Raw genomic sequence first — 27,732 nt, forward strand, 5'->3', positions numbered from 1 at the left:
AAGTATGCACTCCCTGTACCGCTCGCATCCCGTGTTCCAACTGTAACTTGTACGTATTGGCTGTTTGTGTTGAATGCTGCGCGCTCCGCCGTTTGACGTTGCCTCTGCGCATGCCATCACCTCAAAAAAAGGGTGTGAGACTCAAAACCCTTTTTTAGGGTCTTGAGCATCCTCAACACCCTTTTTTAAAGGTGTTGAGCTCAGCACCTTTTTTTCATCCATACACCCTTTTTTTGCCAAAACACCTTTTAAGGGTGTTAGCCATGGGACAAGATTTTTACACCCTTTTCGGCCAAAAAGGGTGTAAAAAAGTTTAGTGAGTACATCGTATGGGACGTCATCGCGTTAACTTTCAAGAAAACGTATGACTTTCGGCGTCAGCGGAAAGTCTTTTTTGAGAGTACGCTAGGAGACGTCCTAGAAGAACATGGCGTCCCAGCAATCGACGAGAACATTTTGCCTTGAGGAAGAGATTGCCGACTGTGTAAAAATCTAGAAAGTGTAGAAAATGTTCTCGTCGATTGCTGGGACGCCATGTTCTTCTAGGACGTACCCCAGCGTACTCTCAAAAAAGACTTTCCGCTGACGCCGAAAGGCATACGTTTTCTTGAGAGTTAACGCGATGACGTCCCATACGATGTACTACACTTTCTCCTCGGTCTCCATGCTATATGGCGTTGCAGAATGGCGGTCAAAAACGGTGACGCGAATGCCCGGCCAGTGGCTTTTTCGTCTTCGAAAACGTAAGCAAACTGAAGGAAGTGTACGCCAAACAAGAATATGGTGATGATGCTTTGTCACTTAGGAGTGTATTAAGAGTAATCCAAGCCCACAAATGTTAACTGCCAGGGAAAGGTTAGGCGGCGTTATTGTTATTTATGCCAATCTGAATGATTTTTGTGGTGTGACGCCACGCAAGGCTGAAAAAGAAAATGAGACAGTAAGGCTTGTGTACGACCGTTGACTACACGTAGCATTGAAAAAATGACAAGGCGAAGCTGGAGTAACGGCTGGGCGCTTTATGTATCGTATGTTTTGTACCACGCTTAGTTGGTGGTGCCATTTTTTGTCTGTACAATGTTTAGTATTTGGCTAAGCCCGGCAATTGAAACAGAAAAAAATGGTCGTGGCTGAGTGGGTAAGGCGACTAACTCTAACTCTGTTGTATACCCGACACAGGTTCGAGTCCTGCCGATTCCGGCGGTTTCTTTTCTTTATACTGTTATACTGGCAGAGTCAACGAATTTCTCAATAGCTTCTCTGTTAAAAAGCCGAGAAATGGCGGTCCCGCCACTTCATTACGTAAAACAGCACGGTGGCCATCCACATAAACGCAGATGTTTTGCAGTGTCGTCACGGCTATTCTACTTAAAGTGGTCCGGCCTTCCCCTTTCAGCGACGTAGGCACTGTAAAACCCTTTATATTCCAGCGAGTTTAAGACAGGAGAGTTTCGCGACTTCAATACGCTGAGGAAGCATGAGCTTTCAGCGCACGCCTAAATCCAGCGATTTTACGTGCCGTGTAGGGCACGATTCTATTAGGAGGATCATCATTTGAACAGGACAGTAAACGCGAGGGATATGCCCCTAGAGATGTCTGACTCAGTGTTAGAGGCGGGTTGTTCGAATAGCGACTCACTTTGTCGGGGAGAGTTCTACACGAAGAAGGAAGTTCTTCGCACAATTTATGCAAGATAAATTTTCAGACACAGCCAAAAACAATATCTGAGAAAGCTTTCTGGGCTGTCAGCTGACAGGCTGACAAGCTGATTCGTGACCATGTTTTCTTACATGGGAACTCGTAGGGCTTGAAAGGCATCATCCAGTTTCCTTCTTTAACGAACACAACGTCGGTTCATGGAAGGAAACGAGCTTTATTCGGCGTTTTTATTGGCATCACACAGTCCATGGCACTGTCATCCAACAATGGAACCGAGTATTTTTAATCCATTTGACCGCAGCTTTTTTTTTTTGCGCCAGTAGGTAAATACAATCGATTTACGATTTACGCAGGTTTTTCCTGACTGTCGCACACATCTGACGGGCTTTTGGTTAAAAAAAACGATTCCAACCGTATCACAAAAAATGCCTCATGTGAGAGCTTTCGAGGCTCCCTAATACCGTCCAACTGGCGTCACAGCGAAAAAATAAACAATGAAAAACTTCCCCAATAAAAATAACGCCTCGTATAATTTGTTGAAAAAAAGGATACTAAAAATGAAACAAATACAGACCACGTTTAGCTGGTGCAATAGTAATAGAGAACTTGTCCCATTTTCAATTTTGGTCAACGTTAGCTGGGACGTCCTGTGTAAACTATACACCATTAGTAATGAAGTACATCTGTAATATGAGTAAACGGCTACCCAAGGCATGAACGGGTATATGTTGATGTCTGCACTTCCACTGTGCAAGTGTGCGGGACAACGCATCCTTCTAGCTCTGAGTTGGGTTAGGGTTTTTGTCGAAAGGGAACAGGCCCGGCAGAAAGCCGCGTCAGACGTTTCCGCTCCCACGCTCCTATCTTAGGCGTGGATCGAACGTGGCTCAAAGCGCGGAGCAACTTGAGCGTTACTATGGATTACCGTTGGCCTGGTTCCCAAGGCGCACACGACGGTTTAACTTGCAAGCTTAGTAAAGAGTACTAGAGGGGGCTGGAAGAAGGTTCTCACCTTGTAAACGTCGAAGTCGTTGATAACGGCGTCGAAACACGTGTACAAATCGTTCAAGAAGTCTACCACCTGTAAAAAGAGGACGTGGAGTTAGGTCCCCACACAATGCTTTGCGGTGCTGTTGTTTTTTATTGATTATTGTGAACGCATTAAATGGCCCTATGAGTGGTAAAGCCGGCACCCGCGTCGGAGGCCGAGTACTGGCTCTTAACCTACGTCTCTGAGAAAGGTGCTATAGTGTGAGACCTTCCATAGCACGAACGTAAGCTCGACAGTAGCGAAATGTGGCCGTCCAGACCAGCACACCATGGCTGAAGTAAAGAAGCGGAAGAACGCAGCCGAACGAGCGAACAGACAGACAAGAAAATTCCCCGTAGGCATCAACTCCTTTTCCTTGGGGGTAGAAGATCTTTTTGCACGACGTGTAGGCGCTGCGACAACGACAGGCACCCAATTTAGGAGAGCACATCGTAAACAGGACCTACAGTTACACCTTGGCTCCATGCCTCTTACTTCTGCCGCTATACGTGGGATAATGCTTAACTCATTCCATAGCAAATGTTAAGATTGACTATACAAGGGACTTACAGCACGCCGTGGGAACACTATGATAAGATAGTAATGATGCCCTCAACGCACTGAACCATGATGGGTTTTTCGACGGCGCGATAACAGCACTTTTGAGGTTACGCTATTACTGCCTCATTCGCTTCTGCGGTGCGTTGCAATGGAACGCTAAAAGCGTAATTTTATTACTTAACACTCAGTCTTCGAGTGGCTGGTACACTGTTTTAGTGTATTGATAATTGTTTTTGTTTTACTGGGGCCAGCTCACCAGACACGCATCTTCCTAATCGTACTTGTTACAGTGATATGCAGCTGAGCAGGTAGGGACCGTAATTTTTCCACCGGAAATCAGTGAATATGGCCGTACACACTGCTACGAAAACTGACTCGAAAATATTACAGACGATTAAGGGGCGGTGTAGAGGGGTTGAAAATCTGGGTGGTTTCTCGGGCGCAGCAATACAGTTGGTAACTAATTATATTCCTTGTGTGCACTGCAGTGCCTAAAACACTAACTGATTTTGTTGTAGAACTGTTAAAACCAAACATGACTTTGGTGGTTATTTTATAATTTTGTTGTATTTACCAGTAAGTGCGGTTTTGAAAAGCGAATGCCTCAAGAACCACGTGGGATCACCAGGAAGTAGTAGCCAGCTTAGACTTAAATAAAGCATCATTTCTATATGCGTAAATTAAGCAGAAACTACGCCATGCTACGCCGTGGAAATAAAAAAAAATAGTGTTTTTCAAAGAACTGCCATTACGCCATTTTCCTGGTCCTTCAAAGGGCAAATGTTATTCTTTAAAGAAACGACAGACTCATTTCGGAAATCCAGTATTTGCAGTTAGTCTCGTGATGCGTATGTCCTGAAAAGAAGGTACACCGAGAACTGCGTTATTTTGGAAGGCGGAATGCAGACGGGCTGTAGTACCGTACTTTTCAGGTTTGAGTGAAATGGTGAATGGATGCTGTAATTTAGGGAATTAAAAAAGGTCTAGTAAGAAGCCTAGTTTCAAGTGGTCCTGCATTAAAAACAAGTTTCTTGAAAGGTTAGTTGCAAAACAAATATCACGAAATATACAATGCCCATTAAAAGTTGCACTTTAAGTGAGTTTTTTTTAATGGCCGTTTAGGGCCCCCCGCCACGACAAATGAGGCGGATTTCCTCTTTGAGATTCATCAAGGAGACAGATATTTGGAATAAAGAAGAGCTTCCTGGTTCTTAGAAGGTTTACGCCGCAAGTTTCCTGCTCGTTTGCTCATACACATTTATAACTATACGGCACTGGGGCAAATGTTATTCTTTGACTGGTTGACTGGATGAAAACGTTAGTTCGAAATTGTTGGGGGGAAATTGATGGATGAAAATGTAAAAAATGTGAAAATGTAAAAATGTTCTGTGAAAATTGACGGGATGACAATGTTAGTTGAAAGCAAATCATGTTAATTCTAGCAAGAAAAAAACACATGAACTTTTCCTGCCTGAGTACCAAAACCAAGTATTAAACCAAGCTTCAAATTTTCGTATGTATTTTTATGCATGCTTAACGGAATACCCTGAGCACCCATTTTAAAGATATCACGTACCACTGAAGATGGAACCCAGTACCTACAAGTTTTCATGCTGCAATCGCAGGCACTCAGGCACGCCTACTTTGCTGATGAGACTGACAGGTTTCATACACTTGTTTTATGATCCATTACCAAGTCCATTGTTCTTACAGTGAGATACAGCAAGAACCAGAAAACGCAGTTAGGTAGGTCTTTGTTATATAGCCAGATCGGGTCAGGCGGCAGTACGTTCCCAGAAAGCTACAACCTCGGCACTTTTGGGGCGATGGAGAACGTTAATGAAACGGGCTAGTCAATGTAACGTAGATACAAACCAATCATGCACTGTGATTATTTTGCATTTAATCGCTATAAAATTTATCTCAACATCAAATGAGGAGAACACGACATAATACAAGAAATAAAGATCACCTGAATTGGAGTACTAGATGAACACATGGCGGTAAATCCCACTATGTCGCTGAAGTAAATTGTGACGCTGTCGTATAGCTCAGGAATGACGGCTTTCCCGCGCTTGAGTTGTTCTGCTACGGACCTGGAACGTATCAAATACACGGCAGGCACGCCAAAACGTTCTTTGTAGCATCACACATATTCGAGACGTCTGCCTTGCGTGGAAGCATTTATAGTGCAAGCACAGGGTGATTATTTGCAACTCTATCACTTGAAAGTGAAGCCACAGATATATTTTGTCCCCGATTCTCGTGAGGAAAAGGCATTTAAAATTTTATTTCCAGTTGTCATTGTTACTGGGCTAGAAGCAGTACTTTGCCACTTCTGGAGTGATTAAAATATAGTATTTGATGACATGGTTCTGAATGTACTTTTATCCCACACCAGAAGTAAGAAACAGAACAGCATAAAATATTACGCAAGAGGTAACAAATCATACTCACAACTATACGCAGAAGTGCTTCGAAGCAATATAACACTCAAACAAACAAAACATTTATATCATGATTTCCAAGTGTGTGTTCGCAAATACCCTCAGTCTAAGGATATCATTTATTTCCAATTGGAGCTCATCAACATGGCGGCAGGTATATTGATTTGCAGCTCAACCCAGCCTCCCAAGGCCTTCTAAAGGGTAGCTATATAAATAGCTTATTGAAGTATGCAACCTCACTAAATACTCGATGGGCACTAGTCCGGGAAAGAAAAACGAAATGGGAACGTGCTGATTGAAGCTCATACAAGTATGCTCAGATAAGCGTCTGTGGAAAGATTGGCCGACGATTACGACATAGCTAATGCGAAATTTGAACGAAGCGCGAACTATTTGTGATGACATTGCCTTGCTTGTGTTTAAGTGCGAACATCTGGTTTTTCCCCATGCCTAGACGCGTCTTCACCGCTTTCAGGCTGCCTCCGTTCTTTACAGCATGCTCGATCCTCTCCATATTAATCTTCCGTATGTCAGCTGTCTTACGCTTATTGATTAACTTCGAAAGCTCCGATAGTTCTATTCTGTCAGCTGGGTTGGAGACTGTCATGCTTTACCGCTTCCTAATTAAATCTTTCATCTACTGGGAAAGTTTACCAGTATCCTGTATAACGATCGGGCCTCCAACTTGTATTCCGCACTCCGTGATAATGCGTGTAAAATTGTCGCTCGCTTCCTGTGTCGTAGCTCTGCTTCCTCGGTTAGTGCTGAATAACAGTTCTGCATCGCGATCCTGAATACTTCAACTTTACGACTTACTGTTGGTTTCACCCGGCCCTAACTGGTTTACGCGATAATTTGGTAGCGTATGACTATTTTAGGCTTCGCCGTCGAGTAGTGAACCGAACATCCCGCAAGAGTATTCCTGATTATATCGTCGCTCACGATATTCAGAAGTCTTTCGAGAACATCGAACAAGAGTGCATACTCCGAGAATTGGCCACTGCCTTACCCAGTAAAAAGGCGCAGAAAGGGGTTTGTTGCTTTCTATAGCACCGACCCACTCGTCTAAAAAAACCCGCGAGACGCAATGACCACAACCTTGCCAGAGGCGTTCCTCAAGGCTCGATTCTCGGGCCTATAGTATTCAACCTGTCTATGAAACGCGTTGCTCGCGCACTCGAAACAGTCTCTGCTTCCCGCTTCGCTATGTATGGAGATGATATCGTCGTGTGCACAAAAGCTGCCGACTATGACTGCAAAAAAAAAGGTATGCAAATTGAGCTTCAAGCTGCTGTGTTCAGCTTTGAGCGCACACTCGCTACATTTAATATGCAATTATGTCATAATAAGACAGAGTTCCTCAACGTGAACGGCAAGCGTGCGACAAACCGGGATCAAACCATTGAACCTCAAGTGGCCAGCAAGGTTACTACCTCTAAAAGCGGCCTTTTTAAGCCGCTGTAATAGTTCCGCTGCATGGGTTCGCCATTTAAGAACTACTTGGGGCTCCGCATTACACTTGATAACACGCATCTCCAAAAATATGGCTCATCATGCCAGAACGCATGTCTCATGCTTGCTTGTGCCGTTGCGCGCGGACGGCTGAATAACGGGATCCCCGTTTGTGAATTGCGCTTCGCCATTTAAACGAGCTGAAAATCCTCAACAGACATCTAATCCCGAGCATCTCGGGGCTTCCACTCCATACGAAAACAGACGTACTGTCTCTCGCTTCCTCTCATCGTTAACCTGATAGCAGAGACGACGCTTCGCTTTCAGAAGCACCTTGAATATGTACCTCAAGGACAATATATTTTGAAGTTGGACACACTTGACCGTACGTTGATTGGTGACTCTTTGGCACCTAATATTCCACACTGGCAAGTTTCCGCCTTGGACCATCTCAGCCGCCGATAAATTTCTCGCCGTAACCGCTCCGTGCGGGAACAATATGCTCACACTCTCGCCAACGATAAAGCGCCGGATGAAATCGACACTTCCACGAATGCAGCAATGAACAGCCCAATAGCAGCGGTTGTCTGGACCTTCCCTGATATCTCCCAGCTTAATGACTGTCGCAATGTCACAAACACATACAGCCTCACTGATGAAGTGGGCTTTTCGGAATCTTTGGCGCCATGTAGACCATACCAAATGTGTCCTCATTTATCACCACCAACAAGTTCCGCGTCATCACTGACTACAATGTCGCTCTACGGGACTGAACACGACCTTCTCGCCCAATTCTGCGGCCACCAACATTCTTTACAAAATCTGAGACCTCACTCACGATGGGTTCAAGATACGCCTGGTCTGGACTTGTGCTCACACGCATGGAGCGGACGGAACTCAGTCGGTGCATAATGCTGCCTGGGAGTGTTTACACAATCCTCCCATGGTTCCCGCGTCCATACAGGAACAACCGGACCCACAACACGCATGCGAACTGGACTGGTAGCAGAAATACCGTCGAATTCAGAACCTCAGCCGGCAACGGCTTGATGACGCCTCACCACCTGGTTTTATAGCTCCTCAGCACCCCCTGCCAAGAACAGGAGAAATTTTCGCCAATAAAGCCTACACTGACTCGGCCTACCGGACGCCATCTCCAAATACACAACGCTTAGGAACCCTGCTAGTCCCCGGTGCCCCTACTGTGGCAGTAACAATACACGGAACATTTTCCACCTGATCTGGGCATGTTCAGCTTACTCGACTTACGGCTACCAGCTCCTCACAACGCAAGTATGATCGACGAGTTTTGCCAGTATGTCAGAAACAGCCCAAAATGTTGCAGCAAATTACAGAATTTGGTCTAAAAACAGGTCTCCATAAAATAGTATGATTACGGATCGCCTCCCCCCCACCTCTCTAGATGACTCCTGAAGACCACCCTTTGTGGCTCACGAGCGGCTCCTTGTGAACGCCCAAATGATCATCGCACATACTACAAGCCAGCGTACGGTACCCTTATGGCCGCAAGCAGACATAACGTGCTCAAGTGAACGCTCGAAGTGAAGTAAAAAGGCTTCGTATGAACCAGCTTTTCCTACCCTTATTCCGATATCCCAGTGCACGACCTCTTGGCCCCATCCTTCTAATAAAGTCATCCATTCTATTCTTTTTTCAATTGGGACGACGACGACGACGACGCTAGCCAAAAATCCCGGCAAAAGCAAGGAGGTACGCTTGTCTTGGGTCCCTGGCCATACGGACATCAGGGGCAACGAGCAAGCGGACCATTTAGCTAATCTCGCCGTCACAGCTCCCATTCAATTCGGAATTCCTAATCTGGCTCTATTTGCATCTGCGAGACTAAGACGATATTGGCATTTAGACGCCACCCGTTCCGATTCACTCTTATCATTTGAAGAGTTCCAACATTTAAAGTACGGGTGGAATGTTCATTTTTGTGGCTCTCGGCAATGCGAGGTGACCTTCACCGAGCTGCGTTGCAGGGTTCCAAGGCTTAATTTCTATCTGTTCAGATCGGAACTTTCGCCTACAGAACTATGTGTGCGGTGCCAGGTCCCCGAAACAATCGACCATTTTTTCCTTGACTGTCGCCGTTTCTCAACAGCTAGACAACTGTTTTTGAAGGAGCCGATTGAGCGGTTGGGGTTGACTTTATCGATAACACTTATATTGTCTATTGGCGCATCAAAGCTGGGATTTGCAAGAAGGGATATATATAATTGCATTCAAAATTTTCTCTCTGCCTCAGGTCGTTTGAATTGCTAAGCGGTGCTGATTAATGGGTAATTCGGGTTAAATTCACATCTAAGTTTCCTTTTACAGCCTCTTTCCGGAAATAAGCATTTTGAAGTCCCACGTTTTTAACCAGTTTAGCCCTGGCCAATCCCCCTTGTGGGTACGTGCCAAAAAATTTGAGGACATCATCATCATCATCATCAACACTTATCCCTTCGCTGTAAAAAACGGAAATGTGGAGAAAAGCTGCAAGGGCCTTTTTTACCTTGGCAGTACTTGGTAAAGCAGCTCCTCCGACTTCCGCTTTTCTTCGAGAAACGCTGCCGTCCTCTGTTCCACCAGCACCTCCAACTCGTTGGCATACTGCTCCATGCGAGCCATTATGTTGTCCATAATATTCACTTCGCCATGGTAGCCTCTGCAAGGAATATCGGATATTTTCCGTTTGCTATATTGGATTTGCCTGCGCAAGAGATAAATTTCTGCGTTTACTCGTAAAAAACATTTCAGGCAACCTAAAATTGAAATAACAGGTTTGGCGTCCCGTACTAAGGTATCATTAACGCCTAAAAAGGGGCGCTGACGCCATAAATTACATCTCAAAACAAAAATTTATAGTTCAGCTATTTTTATAAGCACATCTGCTCAGACACAAAAACAGGTGGCATTTCACATAGGATTCGGAAAATGTGTAAGATATATCTTTGTATAAGTTGTGTCACAGGTAATTCTATAGTAGCTGCCGAGCAACGTCACTAACTGGCAGCTCGTATAAAACCGTCCATTGGGTAGTATACTAGTTAATTGCCAATTTGTTAGGGATGATTTGTTTTCAAATGACTCGTTTTCTTGAATACGTGATAAAGTTTTTGAAGGATCACTCACTATAAAGAAGACACCTTCATGTTACACGCCGACAGCATGTTTAATTTATGACTTACATTAAGGTCTTGATTGTGGACGCTTCACATACTGAACATCAATAGATATTTTAAGGATTTAGACATCGTTCCCTAAATTCTTTACATATACTACTTGACTGCGCTGGCTGACATATTCAAATTTCTTAACTGGATACAAGCCGTTCTCTCCTCTTTCTCCTATTAGGCAGGGTGTAGCTAGGATTTGAGCAGGTGCCTTTTCCATTTTCGAAACGACAACTGATCAATTATCATAAATTTACATTTTTGTACCTTTTCCTTTGAATTCGCATTTATGCAGAATTTCTCAACTATAATGACGTTTTGTGGAAAATCAAGCTGAATAGTTGAAAATTCCAAAGCAAGAACGTTCCTCCTTTCAATGCAGGGCCGCCCAATTATACAACACAGCGTTGATGTTGGAGTTTTTAACAGCAGAGCTGTTTAGGCTTCAGCTTGGTGTGGTGGCGTTAGCAAAAAGAAAATTCCAACAAAAAAACTGCGCCTCCTGTAAAGAGTGCAGCACCGCAGATAAGGTATTATAGCAGTGAACCTTCTTTCGTGCTTGCTCGAGTGTGAGCACAAAGTGGCATATGCGGATGTGCACCCGTTATATACCATTTTAAAGGTGGTGGTCTTTCATGATCTACTAAATTGAAAAAAAAAAAAACTGGTTCCGCTTGCGCAAGTGGTGGAAGGCTGGAGAAAAAGCGGAGCTGAGGGTCGACCTAACTTCTTCCCCCCTGAGGCCCGCTGCCAGTGTGGGCGACCGACCGGAACGGCCTCGTGCAATCCGGTTAAACTTGCCCTCACCTCTCAACACATAGCCTGTTGCCTAGCAAGAACATCGCAAGACCTAACAAAATTTAGCCTAGAAAAACTTTACAAAACTTAGCAAACCGGAAGAAGCTAGGTCGACCCCCAGCTCCGCAGTGTCTCCATCCTTGCACCACTAATGCAAGCAGTGCCAAATTTTTTAGTTTTAATGTAGGTATTTTGGGGGTCTTCACACAGATACTTTTAAAGCGTAGAATTCTTAGTCGAGTACCTCCCCTCCCCCCGTTCCCCATGCCAGGACTGTGTAACACCCTAGATTCCCACAAAAATGCAGATTTGGAGTAAGTAAAACTGGTAATCGTTATAATAACGTAAATGGAGAGAATTGATTGAAGAGAATTTTAAAACCCCGGAATTTAAGAAACATGAATGAATAAATGAATTTATTTAGGAGGGAGAGGTCGAACGCCTCTTGCGGGGGAAGGAGAAGAAGAGGAGGGGAAATAAACTAGCGGATGATGGGGTTCACTAGAAACAGAAAAAATTAAATTTTCACAGAAATTATCTGACAAAGTAAAAATATGAATCGCCCGAAAACCGAACGATAAGCAAAAAAACCCGCATAAAACCGTTAAAAACGCAATATAAAAAAGCAGTGACGATAGCTACACTTCCAATACGAAATTTGTGCGCAGCGCGAACTGCACTCTTCTACCCCCGGCAAACACCTCCTTCAACGCCTACAGCTCAATGAGCCTATTATTACTGACCAAGGACTGCCCATACCTATTGGCATCCACGCCCGCCTCAATGTACGCCCCCTACCCCTCAATATACGCCCTCATATTCCCCAGGGCTGTAGAGAGGAACGTGCAATGCCCTAACAGAACACTACACCATACGGCCTCCAACGGTGTACGTAGATGCTTCCTAGTACCATTACAAGAACCCTTTCGCACTGGTGATTACTAATTCCCTCAACATTCCCCAAAGCGACTCCCTCAGGGTTTTTTCCAGAATTTCGACTTTGGGGTGGAGTCTAAATCCTCCTGGGGGCCTGTTCGGGGCCTGTTGGGGAGGGTGGGTATAAATACCTGGGCCGAGTGCCCGTCGATGTGAAATCTTTTTGGAGGGTGTCCAAATCCTTCTGAGGGGGGTGCTAGGGGGTTTTGGGGGTGTATGCATCCCTGAACGCACTCACGATCCCTACATCAGAACGTGCAACGGCGGAAGAGACGGCATCGCACTAGCCCTGTCGCACCGACAAACCCCTGAATTCATATTATCCGATGCGAAAACGGCCATTCGAAATTTCCACGTGGGTGACATCTCACCCCAGGCTTTAACACTCCCAAAATCCACCCACCGCCCAAATAGAACTGATCTGGATTCCTGCCCACACTTGGCTCAAAGGCCGTGAGGCGGCTCATGCAACAGCCCGAGCGCTCACCTCCCGGGCATACCCCAGCCCATTGCTTCCCACGGAGCCATCTCAGCTCACGAAAGCCTGTTTGACTAGCATACGATCACCATGTGCTACAGCCTCCATCGTCTTCGATACCCTCCGCCCACCCTTCCCTCAGCTACACGGAAGAACGACTTTGAAGACTCCAACAAACAAAATATTTACGTAACAGAGTGCTCTCCTTCACCATATTCACCCCTCCCTATTCTCCTCTCTGAACTGCACATCATGCGGCACGAAGGCCACCGTACAGCCCCAAATGTGGTCCTGCCCCGACGACCCCGTACCCACAATTACCATCCCGGAGGAGCAGGAATAACTTTATTGTTTGCCCAGGATGGGGTCAGGGGTGGGGTAGGCTAGAAGTCCCTTCTCCCCCTCTTCAGCCATCGGCCAGGAGCCCCTGCTCCTTGGCGGCGGCCTCGGCCATCCGGACAGCCCAAGATTGCGACTCGGCGTCCGAGCTGAGCAGTATCGTCTCCCACTGCTCCGGTGTACTTATCATTCTTCTTGCTTTATCTGTGGTGGTGATGGCAGGGCAGGCCCATAACATGTGTTTAAGGTCAGCCCTTCCTGTGCAGTTTTTACATCTGTCGCTGTGCAGATCTGGGTAATAGTGATTGTACAGTACGGAGTTGGGGTACGTCCCCGTCTGCAGTAATCTCCACGCAACTGATTGCTTTTTATCTAGTGTTTTGTGCGCCTCTGGGTATTTTAGCCTCCCCAATCGGTAATGATCGATAATTTCTATATATGTGACCATGCATTCACTGCCGTTTCTGGTCGAGGGCTGCTCCGTGGTGCTTCTTGCGCTAGCTCGGCCGGTTAGTCCTCGAGCTAGGTTGTGAGCATCCTCGTTGCCGGGTAGGGCTGTGTGACCTGGTGACCATATTAGTTGTACTCTTCTGAGCCTTTCTCCGCTATATCTATTCATAATTTTCAGCGCTTCAGCGGATATGCGTCCTCTCGAGAAGTTTCTGATTGCCGTCTTGGAGTCAAGTTATGGCATACGCAGCTCCGCCTGAAGACACCTCCAAGGGCGTAATCCACAATATACCGGAGAGCGACAGTGACGACGACATTACTCGAAGCTTGGTTAATAAACGAAACCCGAAGATTCTTCAGGCTAGAAGAATGCGCCGAGCAAATTCGTCAATCATCGTGTTTGAGGGAGAGGCTGTGCCATACTACGTCTACTACAGAGGCGCAGAATATCGTTGTTATCTGCATAAGAAGAAGCATGAGGTATGCGAGACGTGCGGAAGACTCGGCCACAGGACTGACGTGTGCCCCGCTCCGGAAAACAAGATCTGCAGGGACTGTGGAACCAAGAACCCGCAAGAAAAGCACGTGTGACCCCAAGTGCGCGCTTTGCGGCAGAGACCACCGAACTGGCGACAAAAAGTGTCGCCAACGCTACCAAATGCCGTTTTTACTCAAGAAGCGACAGTGGGAGACGAACAAACCCTTGGAAAAGAAAGTAAACCCGCACAACCAGCCCAGCGCAGGCGACAGCGTTTCGGGAATTTTCAGACACGGTGCCTGGAAGGGAATTACAGAAGACCACGGAAGAGACCAGTCTGGCTCTTTCCCACGTCTGCCCTCCCGAGAAAACGAAGCGGCAATGGAGGCCACGGGAACACGGAGAAGAGAAGCAGCGCAGGCGGAACACACAACGACGCGTCTCCTGATCGGCGCAGCTCGAAGTCGACGTCCCGACAGCGGAGAGATGACGACCGGACCCGGCAGAGGAGCGATTCGAGATCAAGGTCGAGGTCAAGGTCGAAATCCAAGACCAGGCTCGGAACCAGCGAGGCGCGGAAGGGATGTCAACAAAAAGAAGAGTACCATCCCGGAGCTATGGAAGGCGGTGCTAGGCTGCCCTGACCTAACGACGCAACAAGACCTGACGGGCAAAGTAGCCGAGGTCGCTGAGCAGCTGCGGCTGCCGGCCACCCCTCCCCATTCCTGACTAACAGGGCCCGATATTAATAAAGTTTCTTTCTCTCCCTCTCTCTCTGTCTCTCGGTCACAGCTCATGTGCTGCGTCTTAAGAAGTGGTCGCCTGATCCGCGAACGCAGGGGGCGCGCGCTGCTCTGCCGTTATCTCGCAGCGCATCGCCGCCGCTGGCGAGCGTATTGTTGCAAATCATCTTCGAACCTCTCGCGCAAATGTCACGCGGTTTGGATGAGCCACGAACGGAGAAGCAGCACCTGGCGAAAGTGTGAGGAGAGGGGCGCTTCTCGGCGGCGATGCACGGCAAAAGTTTGAGAGAAGACAGTGAGAGAGATGACGCTACAGCACCGCACGCCATCCTCCCCCTCACACTTTCGCCACTATCCCTCCGCCGTCTCCTTTCGGTCTTCGCTCGCTCGGTCACAATGCAGTCGCCGTCACCATCGCAGCGGTAAAACGTAGCGGCCGCCAAATTGCTGCGCATTAAAAAGGCGAAAGTGGCGAAAAACCGTGTAACGTCCTGTATTTCCACAAAAATGTAAATGTGGCGAAAAAACAGTTGTAAACATTATAATAGCGAAAATACAGATAAATTTGTCGAACAGAATTTCAGAAAAGAAAAAAAAGAAAAATTCAAAACATTACAGTTTTGCAGAAATGATCTGGCAAAATCAAACATTTGCATCTTATACATCTCCCCGCACGACATAAGAATAACAAAAAAGTAAGCGACGAAACGTTTCAAATGCCACTACAAAATGGTAAAACTGGCGAAAGACCGCGCAACGCCCGTCATTTCCACGGAAAATCAGATTTGGCAAAAAAAAAAAAAAACACCAGTTTCGTTTTAATAACGTCAATGGAGATAATTGGTTGAACTGAGTTTTGGAAAACCAGAAAATAAGAAGAATAGAAAAATAACATTCACAAAATGATCTGCCAAAATCAAAAATATGTATCTCACAGATCTACTCCCCAAATCCCAAAAAGAAACAAATTCCGGATAGGAACGTTGGAAATACGTACAAATTAGCGTAAATAGGGCGACTCTGCAGCAGCCCCTGCTTCTTCGGAAAAAAATCAGTAATTAGCCGACTAAAAGCACTTCGCGTTATCACGGTATATACTTACATATCTGGCGAAAAAAAAAAAAAAAGAAAACTTAACAAAATAATCCCACGTCTTTCCTTACTCATAGCCGTATTTTGCTGTAAAGAACTCGCACTCTAGAGAAGCGGCATAAGAATGATACGCATTATTACAGAAATCGCTCAATTTCTGCAGATTTTTTTTTATTGGAGGCTCGTGTAGATTGCTTTAAATTCTGCAATAGCCGCCAAGTTAAGGCATTATGGTCGGGTACTGTCCTTTTAATTCACTACAACCAATTTTTACAACGTTAGTCTGCTGAAATCGGGAATATGAAAATCGTGTACAACTGAAATAGAAATTGTCCAAGGTCTTTTAGCTTTCCATAGTTGAGAATTATAGTCGCCCATCTCGTACTGCTGCAGTGACGGTAATTTCATTTTTATCTGCAATCAATCATCGGAGGCCAATGTCACGTATATGGTTGTGCGTCAAGATATATTTCGACAGTTTCCTTCCCAGCGACAGGATGCTAACATTCACAAAAAAAACAGTGCAACCCTTGCACAAATTTAGCAAAAACACAGACTGTGAACGCAGATTTTATCTTCACTTTTTAGGCTTGGCAAGTGTTACGCTATTTTCAAGAAAAATAGCTAAAAACTAGCCCCATTCTCCACTCGCCTTATCGCGATTACAACAAATTTATCTCGAATGTCACCACGACAGAGACGTTGCAGCTGTTTTACTGATCGAATGAAATTCCTGTGGTTTAGACCAAATGTTGGATCTTGGGTAATTGAGATACGGTTTGGCAATTATTTTTTTTTGAGAAGGATGGCTAGACTTTTTTAGTTGGCTGTACTATATTGACCCTCTTCCTCCCCTCACAAGCAAGAATTATTAAAAAATGAAAGGTTGCAAAACAGGAAGCACCTCTACGACGTTAAATTTAAAAGAGCATTAGTGCATGAAAATAAGGTTTTTGAGAGAATGCAGGGACTGGCTGCTGCCTCACAAATTTACAAAAGCGGTTGCAAGTCATGACTGCAATACTGGGAAGCGTAGCACTAGGCTTGCATTATTTACACAGAACTCGTATTTCATGAAGTGCACTATAATTATAGTGTTATAGATACCTTTCTTTCGTTGCTTACCATTAATAGATATTTCGTATGCCAGCAGGCGAAGTATTGTCTATGATTAGCAATAAAAATATGAAGTGTTGTTTCATTACGCTAACCTGAGATTATCGAAAAAGATAAAAATACAATTGCGAAATTCCTCACCCGTTAGAAGACGGAGGAGGCCTCACTAGAATACTAACCTGTTTATGACCCTCATCAAAATTTTTATCTGGTTGAAGCTGGGTCGGTCATCGGGATCTTCGGACCAGCATCGCGTCATCAATTGGTGCAACTCCGTGATGCAGGCATCCTTTTCTACCACTGGTCGGAATGGCGGTTCCTCGAGAGACATGACACGCCCGAGGATGTCTGCATGGTATGGTTGGGTTGAACAAGTTTAACGCCGTGACTTTTTCGCAAGACACCTTATTCCGGACACTCAAGGCACTTATGAACACAGAAACGTTACTTCAATACATGGAAGCCTCGGACCCAAACTTTTCTGCTGTTGCGGCTAATTTGCACTCATTGTAAGCACAAACCGCGTTCGAAAGTTGGGCATTCTTTGCTGTATCATCCTAGCAGTTTTATTCACCTCGGCTGTGGCAACACTTACGCTATTAAATCATAGAATTTAAAGCTTATTTCATATATATAACCTCTGCGCAAAAACAAAATGTCCTATGTATCCCGACACAACAAAAATTCAAAATTTCTAGTCAGAGGATAGCATTAAAACGTCAGAAATCATAATGCCACTGCAGTAGTTTATATGGAGGCCTTTAAGGCATGTGGTGTTTCCCCTTACTTTTGGCATCACAGGCAAGCGAATACTAGAGGATTGCGCTAAATGCTGAACTGAAGAAAAATGTATGACTAAACGACGAATTACTGCCGCACATAGAAGGTTGAGAAAAAACTGACCGCACTCAGTCATGACACATAATTTACGCTTCGCAAGATCTGGCTGCTAAACTCATGCAAAAAAATTACATGATTGGGTTCGGTTTACTATATTCGCGGGCGCTTTCGTTACTCCTTGCTATGTTAATGGCTAGTAAATGGTAGCCTACATGCCGACAAGCAGCCGACAACCAGCCGACACTAAGCGACAAAAAAGCGAATGCACAGATCTCGTGCTATGACGCTTTTCTTTTTTTCCGCTCACACCATTGGTATGATGTGCGACTAAAAATTGTATAGTATGGTATAAATATGCCCTCTTAGGTTCTACAATATTTCATGCAGATGATACCTTCAAGAAGCAGCGCAATGTAAAATGTGCAATGTAAACAAAAATACATTTTTAATCCAGCTTCAATCCCCTATCCCTAAGACCACTCAAAACCCTGGTTATGTTGGTAGTCACTTTAACCCAGGTCAAGAAACCCTTTTACCGACAACTTAGAAAGATATTGCTCAGACACGCCTACCTAACAAGTTAGGTAGGCGTTAAGCTACCTAACATCTCCCCGACTAAGCTAATTAGCTTGTGATAACATAAGCGCTCATTTGACCAGTTAGGGAAAAAAAGTAAGTCAGGCAAACCATCAATCACAAGGTTTGCGTTATTTGTCTATGAACAGGCTGAATGGAAACATGTTGAATAAAGATATCGATTCAACGTTCCCTCTTGAGTTCGGACAAAAGTATAGTGTTGTTCGGTGGCGCTTTAAAACAATAAATATGCTCGTTGGAGAGCTTAAGATGAGTGAAAAAATACACTGGAAACTAATTGATGGAATACCGCACTTCAGGAGAACTGATTAGCCACAGCTGTTGCCTGCAAACCGAGAAAAAGAAATCTCTGCCAATTGCTTGACCTTCATCAGCCAAAAACTGTTCGACAGGGAAAATAAGGACGATTGTGACTGCCAGGCGGATATCCAGTTTCGCACTGGTTGACTGTTAGCATTGTAAAAGACGATTTCATTGCCAAAAATGGGCACAACGTTGTACACGGTGTTAAAGGGGTACAGGGCAAAATATTTTTACAAGGCCGCAGCGTTGGGAGAAAGTCAACAAACAGTTGTTTCGTTAGTGAACAAAGTACTGAAATTCGTCATCGGTGACCGAAAGCCGTTTGTGTTGCAGTGCAGTCGACTTAACATATGTTTTCGATGGCTTTGAGGGTATGCGCTCCAGTACAGAATGTCATTTTTGTCCCGCAGAAAACATAGGGCAGTAACAACAGAGGACGAAGCAAAGACGGGATAGCGCTTGTTCCTTCCTCGCTTCGTCCTCCGTTGTTACGGCGCTATGTTTTCTGGGTAACTAGGAACGTTTTCCCTTCTGGAGGTTATTGTCGTGCCCGCTTAGAGGGCACCAGAAGAATGGCAATGCTTTGCTTAGCGCTTTCAATTGAGATATTGCGCGCAAAAACGACGCAGCCTTAAGCGGTCATTAGAATGGTGGTTAGCCTTGCCAAACTGCCCATTTTCCTTTGTTTGTTTTTATTTTATCAGGGAAACAAAGGGGAGGTAGAACGGCACCTGAGTTTTCAAGACGGTCACAGTGCGGATAAAAGGCGTCTTCACGAAGGATGATCTCTTGTAGGATAATTCCGAAACTGTATACGTCGCCCTTCTGTGTTCCACCCGACGGACAGTGTTTGAGGCGCAGAAGTTCTGGAGCTTTCCAAAGAAATTCTGGGTGAGGCAAGAAATGACAACATTAAAATCGGAAGTTTTTCCAACAGAATATTCATCAGCCGTGTCGGATATAGGCTGATTTAGTGGTTACTAGTTCAAGCTGTCGTGGGGTAAACCACCTACTGGCACCCTCTGGCTTCTCTGGCGGATAAAAAAATCGAAAAACAAGTTCTGCATTTTGGCCTCAATTTTTTTTCTAACCGCAGGTATACGTGCCGACAGGTATACATATTTAGAAATAATTCCGTTTTGAATTTGATCCCTTTAATCGCATTGTAAAACTTTTGATCTTTTTGTCGCTTAGCTGAAACAACTTGAAGCACTATTTTTCTGCTGCACCAGTTCAATAAAAGTGGGGTGAAGTGCGGCAAGTTTAAACTATTAAAAGAAAACGTTTGCTATTTAAATTATTTGTATTGCGTATCTAAAACAGGTAAAATATGGACAGTAAATCCCATTTTCAAAAATTCGCGAACCATTCTGTGTTTGTCGTTAAGCCTGCCGCAAGTTGTGCGTACCTACATAGGCATTCGACCTTGGCGCCAAGCAAAAGGTCCAAAGGCTGCCTTTGGATTACATTTAAGGTAACATATTCGTAAACCAGACTGATTTTTTTAAATACGGACGACGGTACGCTGTTTTTTTTTGCTTTAAAACGGACAATAAAGATAGAGGTACGATAAGCGTCAAAATATTAAAGCAGCGTGCTGTATCGATATTTTGCACAGCATTACAGAACTTGTTCTGCATGTTATAATAATTCCATGGTTCCATCGATCCTTTCGCAATAACCGTCAATCTTAACAAAAGGTAACAAAACCCCGGCCAATATATCCCCATATTTCTCTTTGGTGCGAAAGGTGCACCTGACACTTTGAACATACCTTCACTCACATGCATTCATTTCAATGCCTTACTGTGTTTCTCGTGCAATGCAAGACTATTTTCTACTTGGTTACTGGTTGGCCTGGTGTTTTACTTTCTGAAAACAGACTCTAGACATTTAGCATCAGCAACCCAAATTTGAAAATCGCGCTTTATCTTGCTAACAACACCAACACGGTTCCTGAGATACCGATTTGAGAGCACATCTTTAACAGTTCTTTCTTGCCGTTTAGCCTACGCGTTTTGCAGTAAGTCGCAGTTTTGGTGAATGCTGTCGTTTGAAAAGTTACACTGAACTAATGTGTCCAGTTCAAGGCCAATTAATTGAATTTTATGAATTAAAATGGCCTTATTTCAGTGTGTTTATCAGGGAGCAGTAAACGTAAGTAAAAATGGCGTTATCAAAACGACACTATTGGGAATATGGTACTCACTCTGGGAGCCCTCCGTCACAAAGGGGCTGTACGTCTCATCTTTGCGGAAGGTTGGCAGCCCAAAATCAGTGATCTTCAGTACGAAGTGGCTATCTACCAGGCAGTTGGAGCTGCGGAGTCGCCCGTGCGTTGCGATCTCACTGTTGTGGAGGTAGCTCATGCCCTGCGCAATGTTAAAAGTGTATGATGGCAATTTTAATTGTATAGGAGTTGTGAAAGCACCTTTCGGTCACACGTGAAAGAGTTGACTTGTTTTGTTTGGAAATTGACAAATAGGTAATCATGTTTTCAGACATTTGTATAATACTTGCACGCAGAACCCAGTCCTACATCTTTTAGGGCCTCGGAGTTTGTGGTAGTGGAAGCACGGTTTCGCGGGTGCAGTAAACCGTTGACTGGCAAATTTGGAAAAACCCTGAACGTAGTGTGCAGGCACTCGCTATCATGTTCCCTGTGTTTAATTTCCCAGTGCTTTATTTTTTTTTATTATAGCAACGTTCCCACAACACGAAGCTTGTGGCCTGACAGCAACTTGAAACAATAAGTCAAAAGTTACGCTACTTTATTACCTTCACGATGTCGTTGATTAATGAGTATCGAAACAGCCATTCCAAGCGAAGAGAGTCGTTGTGCAACACATCCTGCCAAGAAACGAAGTCTTGTGAAAGTAGAGAAAATAAATGCATAGTATCAAACCAAATTAACACCATAATCAATCAATCAATCAATCAATCAATCAATCAATCAATCAATCAATCAATCAATCAATCAATCAATCAATCAATCAATCAATCAATCAATCAATCAATCAATCAATCAAGAACCATCAGATCAATCAATCAATCTATAAATGTTTGTAATGAATTCCCTCCCTAGTTTTTAACAGCCTCAGGTTTTCACAGTAAGATAACGCACACGACTGGCTATAACGCCTTTATGAGGTGAACGACTAACTGCTCGGAAGTATTTTGCTAGCAGCTAGCTTCAACTTTTAAGCATACATTGGACCAGTGTCGGCAACCTCTTGAGATGGAGGGTCGAGTTGCATGAATCCGACACGGCGGAGCGCCCTACGGCATATAGAAGAGGGGGGGGGGGGGGGGGGGGGGGTTAGTAGGCACAGAAAGAAATTGAGTGAATTGGCCATCATATTTGACGATCATCGGGCTAAGAGGGAAGACGGCGACAATGCCAACTGGAAGTCATCAATTCTCTGTTCTTGTCTCCCGTCTGACCACATTTGAGATCAAAACTGGCGTAGCGACCCTAAGATAGGAATTGATAGGGGAACTTCTGATTCCGGAGAGTTCTGGGCGTTCTGACGACGTGCTGGGGGCCGCATAATACTTCCCCGCAGGCCGCATTGCCCCCCCCCCCCCCCCCGCAGGTTGCCGACCTCTGCATTAGACCGTAGTAACTACAGTGCGATGCTATTTTTAGCAAGGCGTCTCCCTGGAAGTTCCGATCTAGTTTTTCCAGCTACTCCGCAAAAGATTCTAGCAGTGAGAACAAAGCACACCCTACATTTCCACGGGACAAGGGGCCAGTTACATTTTACATTTTTGCATTTGTAAGGTAAAAATTCGTACTGAGACCGCCAAAAGCTTTTATAACGAATCTACACATTGCTTTTGTTGAGTTGAAACCGTGACCCGAAAAGCCCGCTTCTTCCTGTCGGCCTAAACTGGACATAGGCTTCGTTCCGTTACTGCTCCCACATCACCCGTTATTTAGGAAACGAATTTATATCGCGCGGTAGACTGGAAAGATTGGGTTATAAATCATCTACCGATGTATGGCTACCCATAAAACCACGATATAGATATTAGGAATGGAAGGAAACTGCATAAGTACATAGACTTAGATCACTTACCTGCAAGCTTCCTTTAGGGCAATACTCAGTTATGATGGCAATGTTCGGTACGTCAACGCAAGCTCCCACAAACCTAGCAATATTTTCATGCTGCGTTTCTCTCATCTGAAAAGAATACAGTAAAATCTCGTTAATTTGAACTCGAAGGGGACGGTAGATTTGTTCGAATGAAGCGGAGCTTGAATTAGCGGGTGGGCGCATGAATGAAAGGACGTCGTGCTCCATTGCGCGAGCAGAACACGAAGAAGCCACCTCTGGACTCGTTATCAAGCGAATTAGGCGCTACTGCACATTTTTGGCATGTGATTTCGTAAATAATGCTCATGGAGCTCGAACAACAATGTTCATGCACCTGCAACGGCATGCGGCGGAGCACTGGCGCAGGTCAGTCGCGCTTTGGTCTACATTAAAAACCCAAATAAAAAGGACCGTCGTCTATTTTTTTTTAAACTTTCACAAATTGACGCCAGAGTTGTTCTCTATCACACGCTTCAAAAACATTTTGCACTGTTTTTGTGGTTTTGTAGCTTTAGAGCACTAAATGTGACCTTGTAGCAGTATTGCGGAGATATAATAGAGTGATCAGTAGCGAATTTCTGACTGAAACGTAAGGCGAGGAATGGCCGGTACAGCTGAAAAATCATGAACGCGCAATGGAGCTGACCACGCGTCCTTGAAATTAACTGTGAATAAAGTAGACAGCATTTTAACACATAGTAAGAATGTTTTCCAAGTGTATTGCTCAAGCTAGCGCACTCACATTTTCGGGATGCATGCATCTCTCAATGCACATCTCACTGTTTCTGTGTGTGCCCCGTGTAGGCACACTTTCATTAGCATAGCTGTTAGGATTACCTCCAGACCTCTTGGAAGAGGTTACTGTGTTTTGGATATGCACCAATGCAGTACAGCTTTAGAACACCGAACATTTGGACTTGTTGGAAGGGGTTCTTGAACATCTTGTGACTTTGCATAGACACAAGAAAAATATAGATAGACGAAAGGGCTGCCACCCGTTTGGTGTTTTCTTGCATCCGTGTCGAGTATACGCTACTTCAAGCTGCGCTACGTCCAGCTTGAAGAGTCGGAAGAAGTGTTCCGGTGAGAAGCGACAAGTACTAAAGGGCGGTGGCTGTTCCACCTGCTTCGTTTGAGCCAGGCATTATCCTTCTGTTTCATGGTAAAAACGAAAGTAGCCCTCAAAACAAGAAATAACCCTGATTATAGGTTCAGTCATAGATGACAGGAGGAACAATCAAAAATCTTTTCCAGCTGCGAAAAGTGTCTGTGTGACCATTGCTAGCGACTATTCAGGCAAGTCAACGTCTCCTCTGGGATCTAGGGCCCAAGGAACGTAGAGTGAAAACTGCACGTTTCTCACCCATTATTTAAAATTTCGAAAGGATAAAAAACATCTGAAAAAAAAAACCGTTCGCGGCGTGAAAGATCTTCACTTTGTCGTGTTAAAGTGATGCCTCCCTAAATGAAGCCGCCGTAACCGAGGTACGGATTTAGTGTGCAAGAGCAGGTTCATCCAGTCCAAGGAAGCGACTGGTTCAGACACGTCGGCATCCGAGGAATTGTTTTATCCTGCGCACGTAGCTGTACAGAAGCTGAACAGGTATGTTCAAAGTTCAGAAATGTCAGCTCTCAGCTACCGCCAAATGCGAACGACGTTGTTGGAGTTCCTACGTCAGGCGGGAGCAAGAGGACATCATAAACATTTTCATGAAAAACATATATGATCGAGTCTGATTGCAGTGCATGAGGCAGCAATCGAAGCCCCAGCATCAGCACAACGACGGTCGGTGAACTTGAAGCATAAAAAGCGCTGTCACAGTTTCAGACTGCATGGCCTCGTCACTGCTAAGGATACTCTTTCAATAGCGTATGGGGCCACAGATAACTTAAAGTCATCGTGGAGTCAAGGTTGCAATGAAGGCAAGGTTGTATACGGTTGTGTTGGGAATGACCTTCCCAGCGCTGCCTCCAAGGTTGTGACTCGCATCCCAGCTTGTCACCGATGTTGGTAATCAGCAATCCCAACGCTGTCTCCGCTGTTCGGACTGGGCCCGCTCACCGCAGCCACCACTGTTGCGACGGGCCATCCCAGCGCAGCCACCGGTGCAGCGGCATTGCCTTGCTCCGTCCGCTATCGATGCGGCGCAGAGCAGAGCGATGAAGTTCTCGAGCCGACGAAAAGTTGAAGTAACATTTATATGCAGTATGTATACAAGGGTAAGCAAACGTTACATGGCTCGCACAAAGGTGACAGCACTTCTCCACTCAGTGCCTCTGAAAAGTGCCGCCGAAGAATGCCGCCGAAAAATGCCGACGATACGTGATCCGGGCGGGTTTTTATACCCCGGAATTCCGTTGTGGCCCCGAGAAGTTTTAATCGCTACAATCCGGACTCTCGCTGGCTGAAGTTTAAAATCCGATGAATGGTAGTGAAGCGGGGAGTCAGCCGAGCCGCCGCGATGGGGAAAGGGAGGGCGACGCCCACGCAGTCTCCGCGAGCTGGCATCTAGGATAGTAGCGACATGTCCGTTGCTGGTCGTTCACCCGATGCATGATTCGGCCGAGCCGCCGCGACGCAAGGATCAGGCGACTCTTCGGCACTGCATGTTTCCGCTGGTTTCAGCCTGTCCGCCGCGGGCGGTTCGGTCTGTTTTGGACGAGGCGTGAATCACCCCCGCTGTCGGCTCGTCGCCCCGTGCAATGCATTTGGGCTGGGCGCTCCGGCACAACAGTTGCCCCAACCAGAGTTTGGAGGGAGTGTGGGTTTCCAATCTGACAAAGCAAGTGCCGGTTGTGCGAACCAAAATATCATTTGCCTTCTTGTTTAATTCAACAATTTTAAAGGTCCTCATGTATGTGGGGTATAACGAAATATTATTATTTCTGTAATTATTTTAATCTCAGCGGTCTTAAAAAAGCCAGGTTTGGAATTCTGTTCATCGGTAGACCAAGCCACCAGGCATCCATTTGAGATCCAGAGCTTTTACATTATTATCAGGGGCTGCGTACTTTATTCACGGTTAATGTCTAGAACGCATAGTCACCTGCGTTGCATGTTCACGAATTTTTAGCTGTACCGGCCATTTCTCACCTTACGTTGTAGTCAGAAGTTTGCTACAGACCACTCTAGCATATCCTCGCAATAGTGCTACAAGTTCTGATTTAGTGCTCTATAGCTAAAAAACCACAAATATAGTGCAACATGTTTTTCATGCGTGCGACAGAGAACACATTTGGCTTTAATTTGTGAAAGTTTGAAACAAATCTCACACGGCCTTTTTTGTATCGGTTTTCAAGTTAGACCAAACCGCGCAACTGACCTGCGATGCAGCATATTTTGCATAACGGACCAATTTTAAAGCGAAGCTTTTTACCTCTACCCCCCAAGGATTCTGTCACGACCGTTATGGCAGCAAAAAACTCCCGCCAACAAATAAAAGAACCTACTGGCACCACCAGGAATCGAACCTGGGACGAATAGAGAAACGAAGCTACAGCCCGTTGTCTTACCGATTGAGCTACGAGCCCACACTGTGATGGGGGAGACAGACGGTGCACTCACCCAGCACCATTGCGTATTTACCCTCATGCGTTCTAGCTGAATGACATGTGATAGCGCCACGCGACCTTTCGCGCCGCTTTGCGCTCCGCCCACGGCACATGTAGCGGCTGAGTGCTCGCCTTGCGCATGCGCTAGGAGTTTTAAAAATTAAAGGAAGCTCACACCGACGCATGGCAACTCACTTCTCCTCCATTTCTGCCGCCGATCAGGTCGTCTCCGTCGGTGGCGGCAGAGACGGATAAGTGAGAGCGTCTAACCCTGGGTTTGAGCTTCCTTTAATTTTATAAGGAGAGTTTTTACTCATGTGCTTCACCAATACAACTCAACCAACCACCGTTCATGAATAATGCATTAATTTAGCTTAAGCAATGAATAACTTTTGAAGTAATAAAGGGTGTTCTTAAGTGCAATTCACTTGTCTCTGGTTTCACTCTTTGTAGAGCCACGTGTGTGAATTGAAGTGACGTCGTATGGGTAATCGTTGTGTGTGTCGTTTACAGCTTCGCTTTCCAACCACGTTCACAGGGTGGATTGGGGCGAATTTTTTTTCTGCATAAACTACAATTGTCACAAAGAATGAAAAAGGATGGAGAAATAATATCTAGCAAATTGAACTCTCTAGCTTTCCTGGTTACAGAGAAACAGGGCTTGACAATTTTGGAAATTTTTGAAAAAGAGTCCAGTTTTTAATATTTTAGTAAACATAATAGTACATTAAAAGTAGAAATTACTATGCGAACTCATTTGACAGTATGCAAAGTCTCTGCAGAAAGATGCCTGCAGAAATAGTTGCTATAGTTTGCGTTTCAAAGATGGAAAAGTTGTGAATTTCGCTCAACTTGTCCAACGCACCTACCACCCGAGCCGGCTTTGGGAATTTTTGGGGGGTAGGCAATATTTTTAATAGAAAACTAACTTCAGATATCTTTTCACCTGAGCACAAATGGGTATATATACAATTTGACTCAAAATAAATGTGTTGATTGGACACGCATGACCAATCCCTCGTGGAAACAACCAGTACTTCTTAGGACGCCGTTCGTCTTCCGCAGCGTGCTTCGCGACGGCCGGACCCCTGGCATACACTCTAAACAGACAAGCGCGAATTCTCGAGGCGTCGCTTGGTATACGGCGCGCGTAGTTTGGTAAACGAAGCGGTCAGCTTGTGGTAAGGGCCCAACTAGATTGGCTCAATTCGGAAACGGCGTGCGTCGAATACGAAGTGGAGCCTTCAAGAATTGGTTCTGGAAAGCATCGAAAGCCCACAACATCCGCGAAGTCTACATCCCGGGAAACGTCCCTGACAGGGAATACGGCAGCAAGCGGCGCGGGCGGAGTACACCCGGGCTTACTAAAAAAAAATATTGGGTAATTACATACATGAGTAAATAAACAACTATATACTTTATCCTCCTTTTCTGTGGTTATTATTGAACGTTTTAGTATCCAAGATATCAAAGTTTCATAGCACTCGTCCTAAACCGTACAAGTCACTAGATTTTTAGTTTTTGTCATTACACAGCTTTTGTTTTTTCCACGAGATTCTTCACCATTTGGTAAAA

General features: G+C 45.1%; 1 protein-coding gene across 5 annotated transcripts in view; it reads right to left on the minus strand.

Annotated features, from left to right (window-relative positions):
* LOC144179260 (atrial natriuretic peptide receptor 1-like) overlaps positions 1-27,732 on the minus strand; it is a 185,775-nt gene that overhangs the window by 15,103 nt on the left and 142,940 nt on the right. For all 5 annotated transcript variants that reach the window (XR_013324191.1, XM_077707547.1, XM_077707545.1 and 2 more), the window contains 8 exons: positions 22,588-22,692; positions 21,284-21,355; positions 20,715-20,877; positions 19,237-19,392; positions 16,945-17,113; positions 9,675-9,827; positions 5,224-5,347; positions 2,673-2,741 (listed from right to left, as the gene is read on the minus strand). Coding sequence is in view for 4 of the 5 variants with exons in the window: in XM_077707547.1 (XP_077563673.1) it covers positions 2,673-2,741; positions 5,224-5,347; positions 9,675-9,827; positions 16,945-17,113; positions 19,237-19,392; positions 20,715-20,877; positions 21,284-21,355; positions 22,588-22,692 (1,011 nt within the window). In the remaining variant the exon portion in view is untranslated. The remainder of the gene's footprint in view (positions 1-2,672; positions 2,742-5,223; positions 5,348-9,674; positions 9,828-16,944; positions 17,114-19,236; positions 19,393-20,714; positions 20,878-21,283; positions 21,356-22,587; positions 22,693-27,732) is intronic.

This window comes from Haemaphysalis longicornis, unplaced genomic scaffold (genome assembly GCF_048455015.1).
Source record: "Haemaphysalis longicornis isolate Haplotype H1 unplaced genomic scaffold, Haemaphysalis longicornis Haplotype H1 scaffold_4, whole genome shotgun sequence".
NCBI lineage: Eukaryota > Metazoa > Arthropoda > Arachnida > Ixodida > Ixodidae > Haemaphysalis > Haemaphysalis longicornis.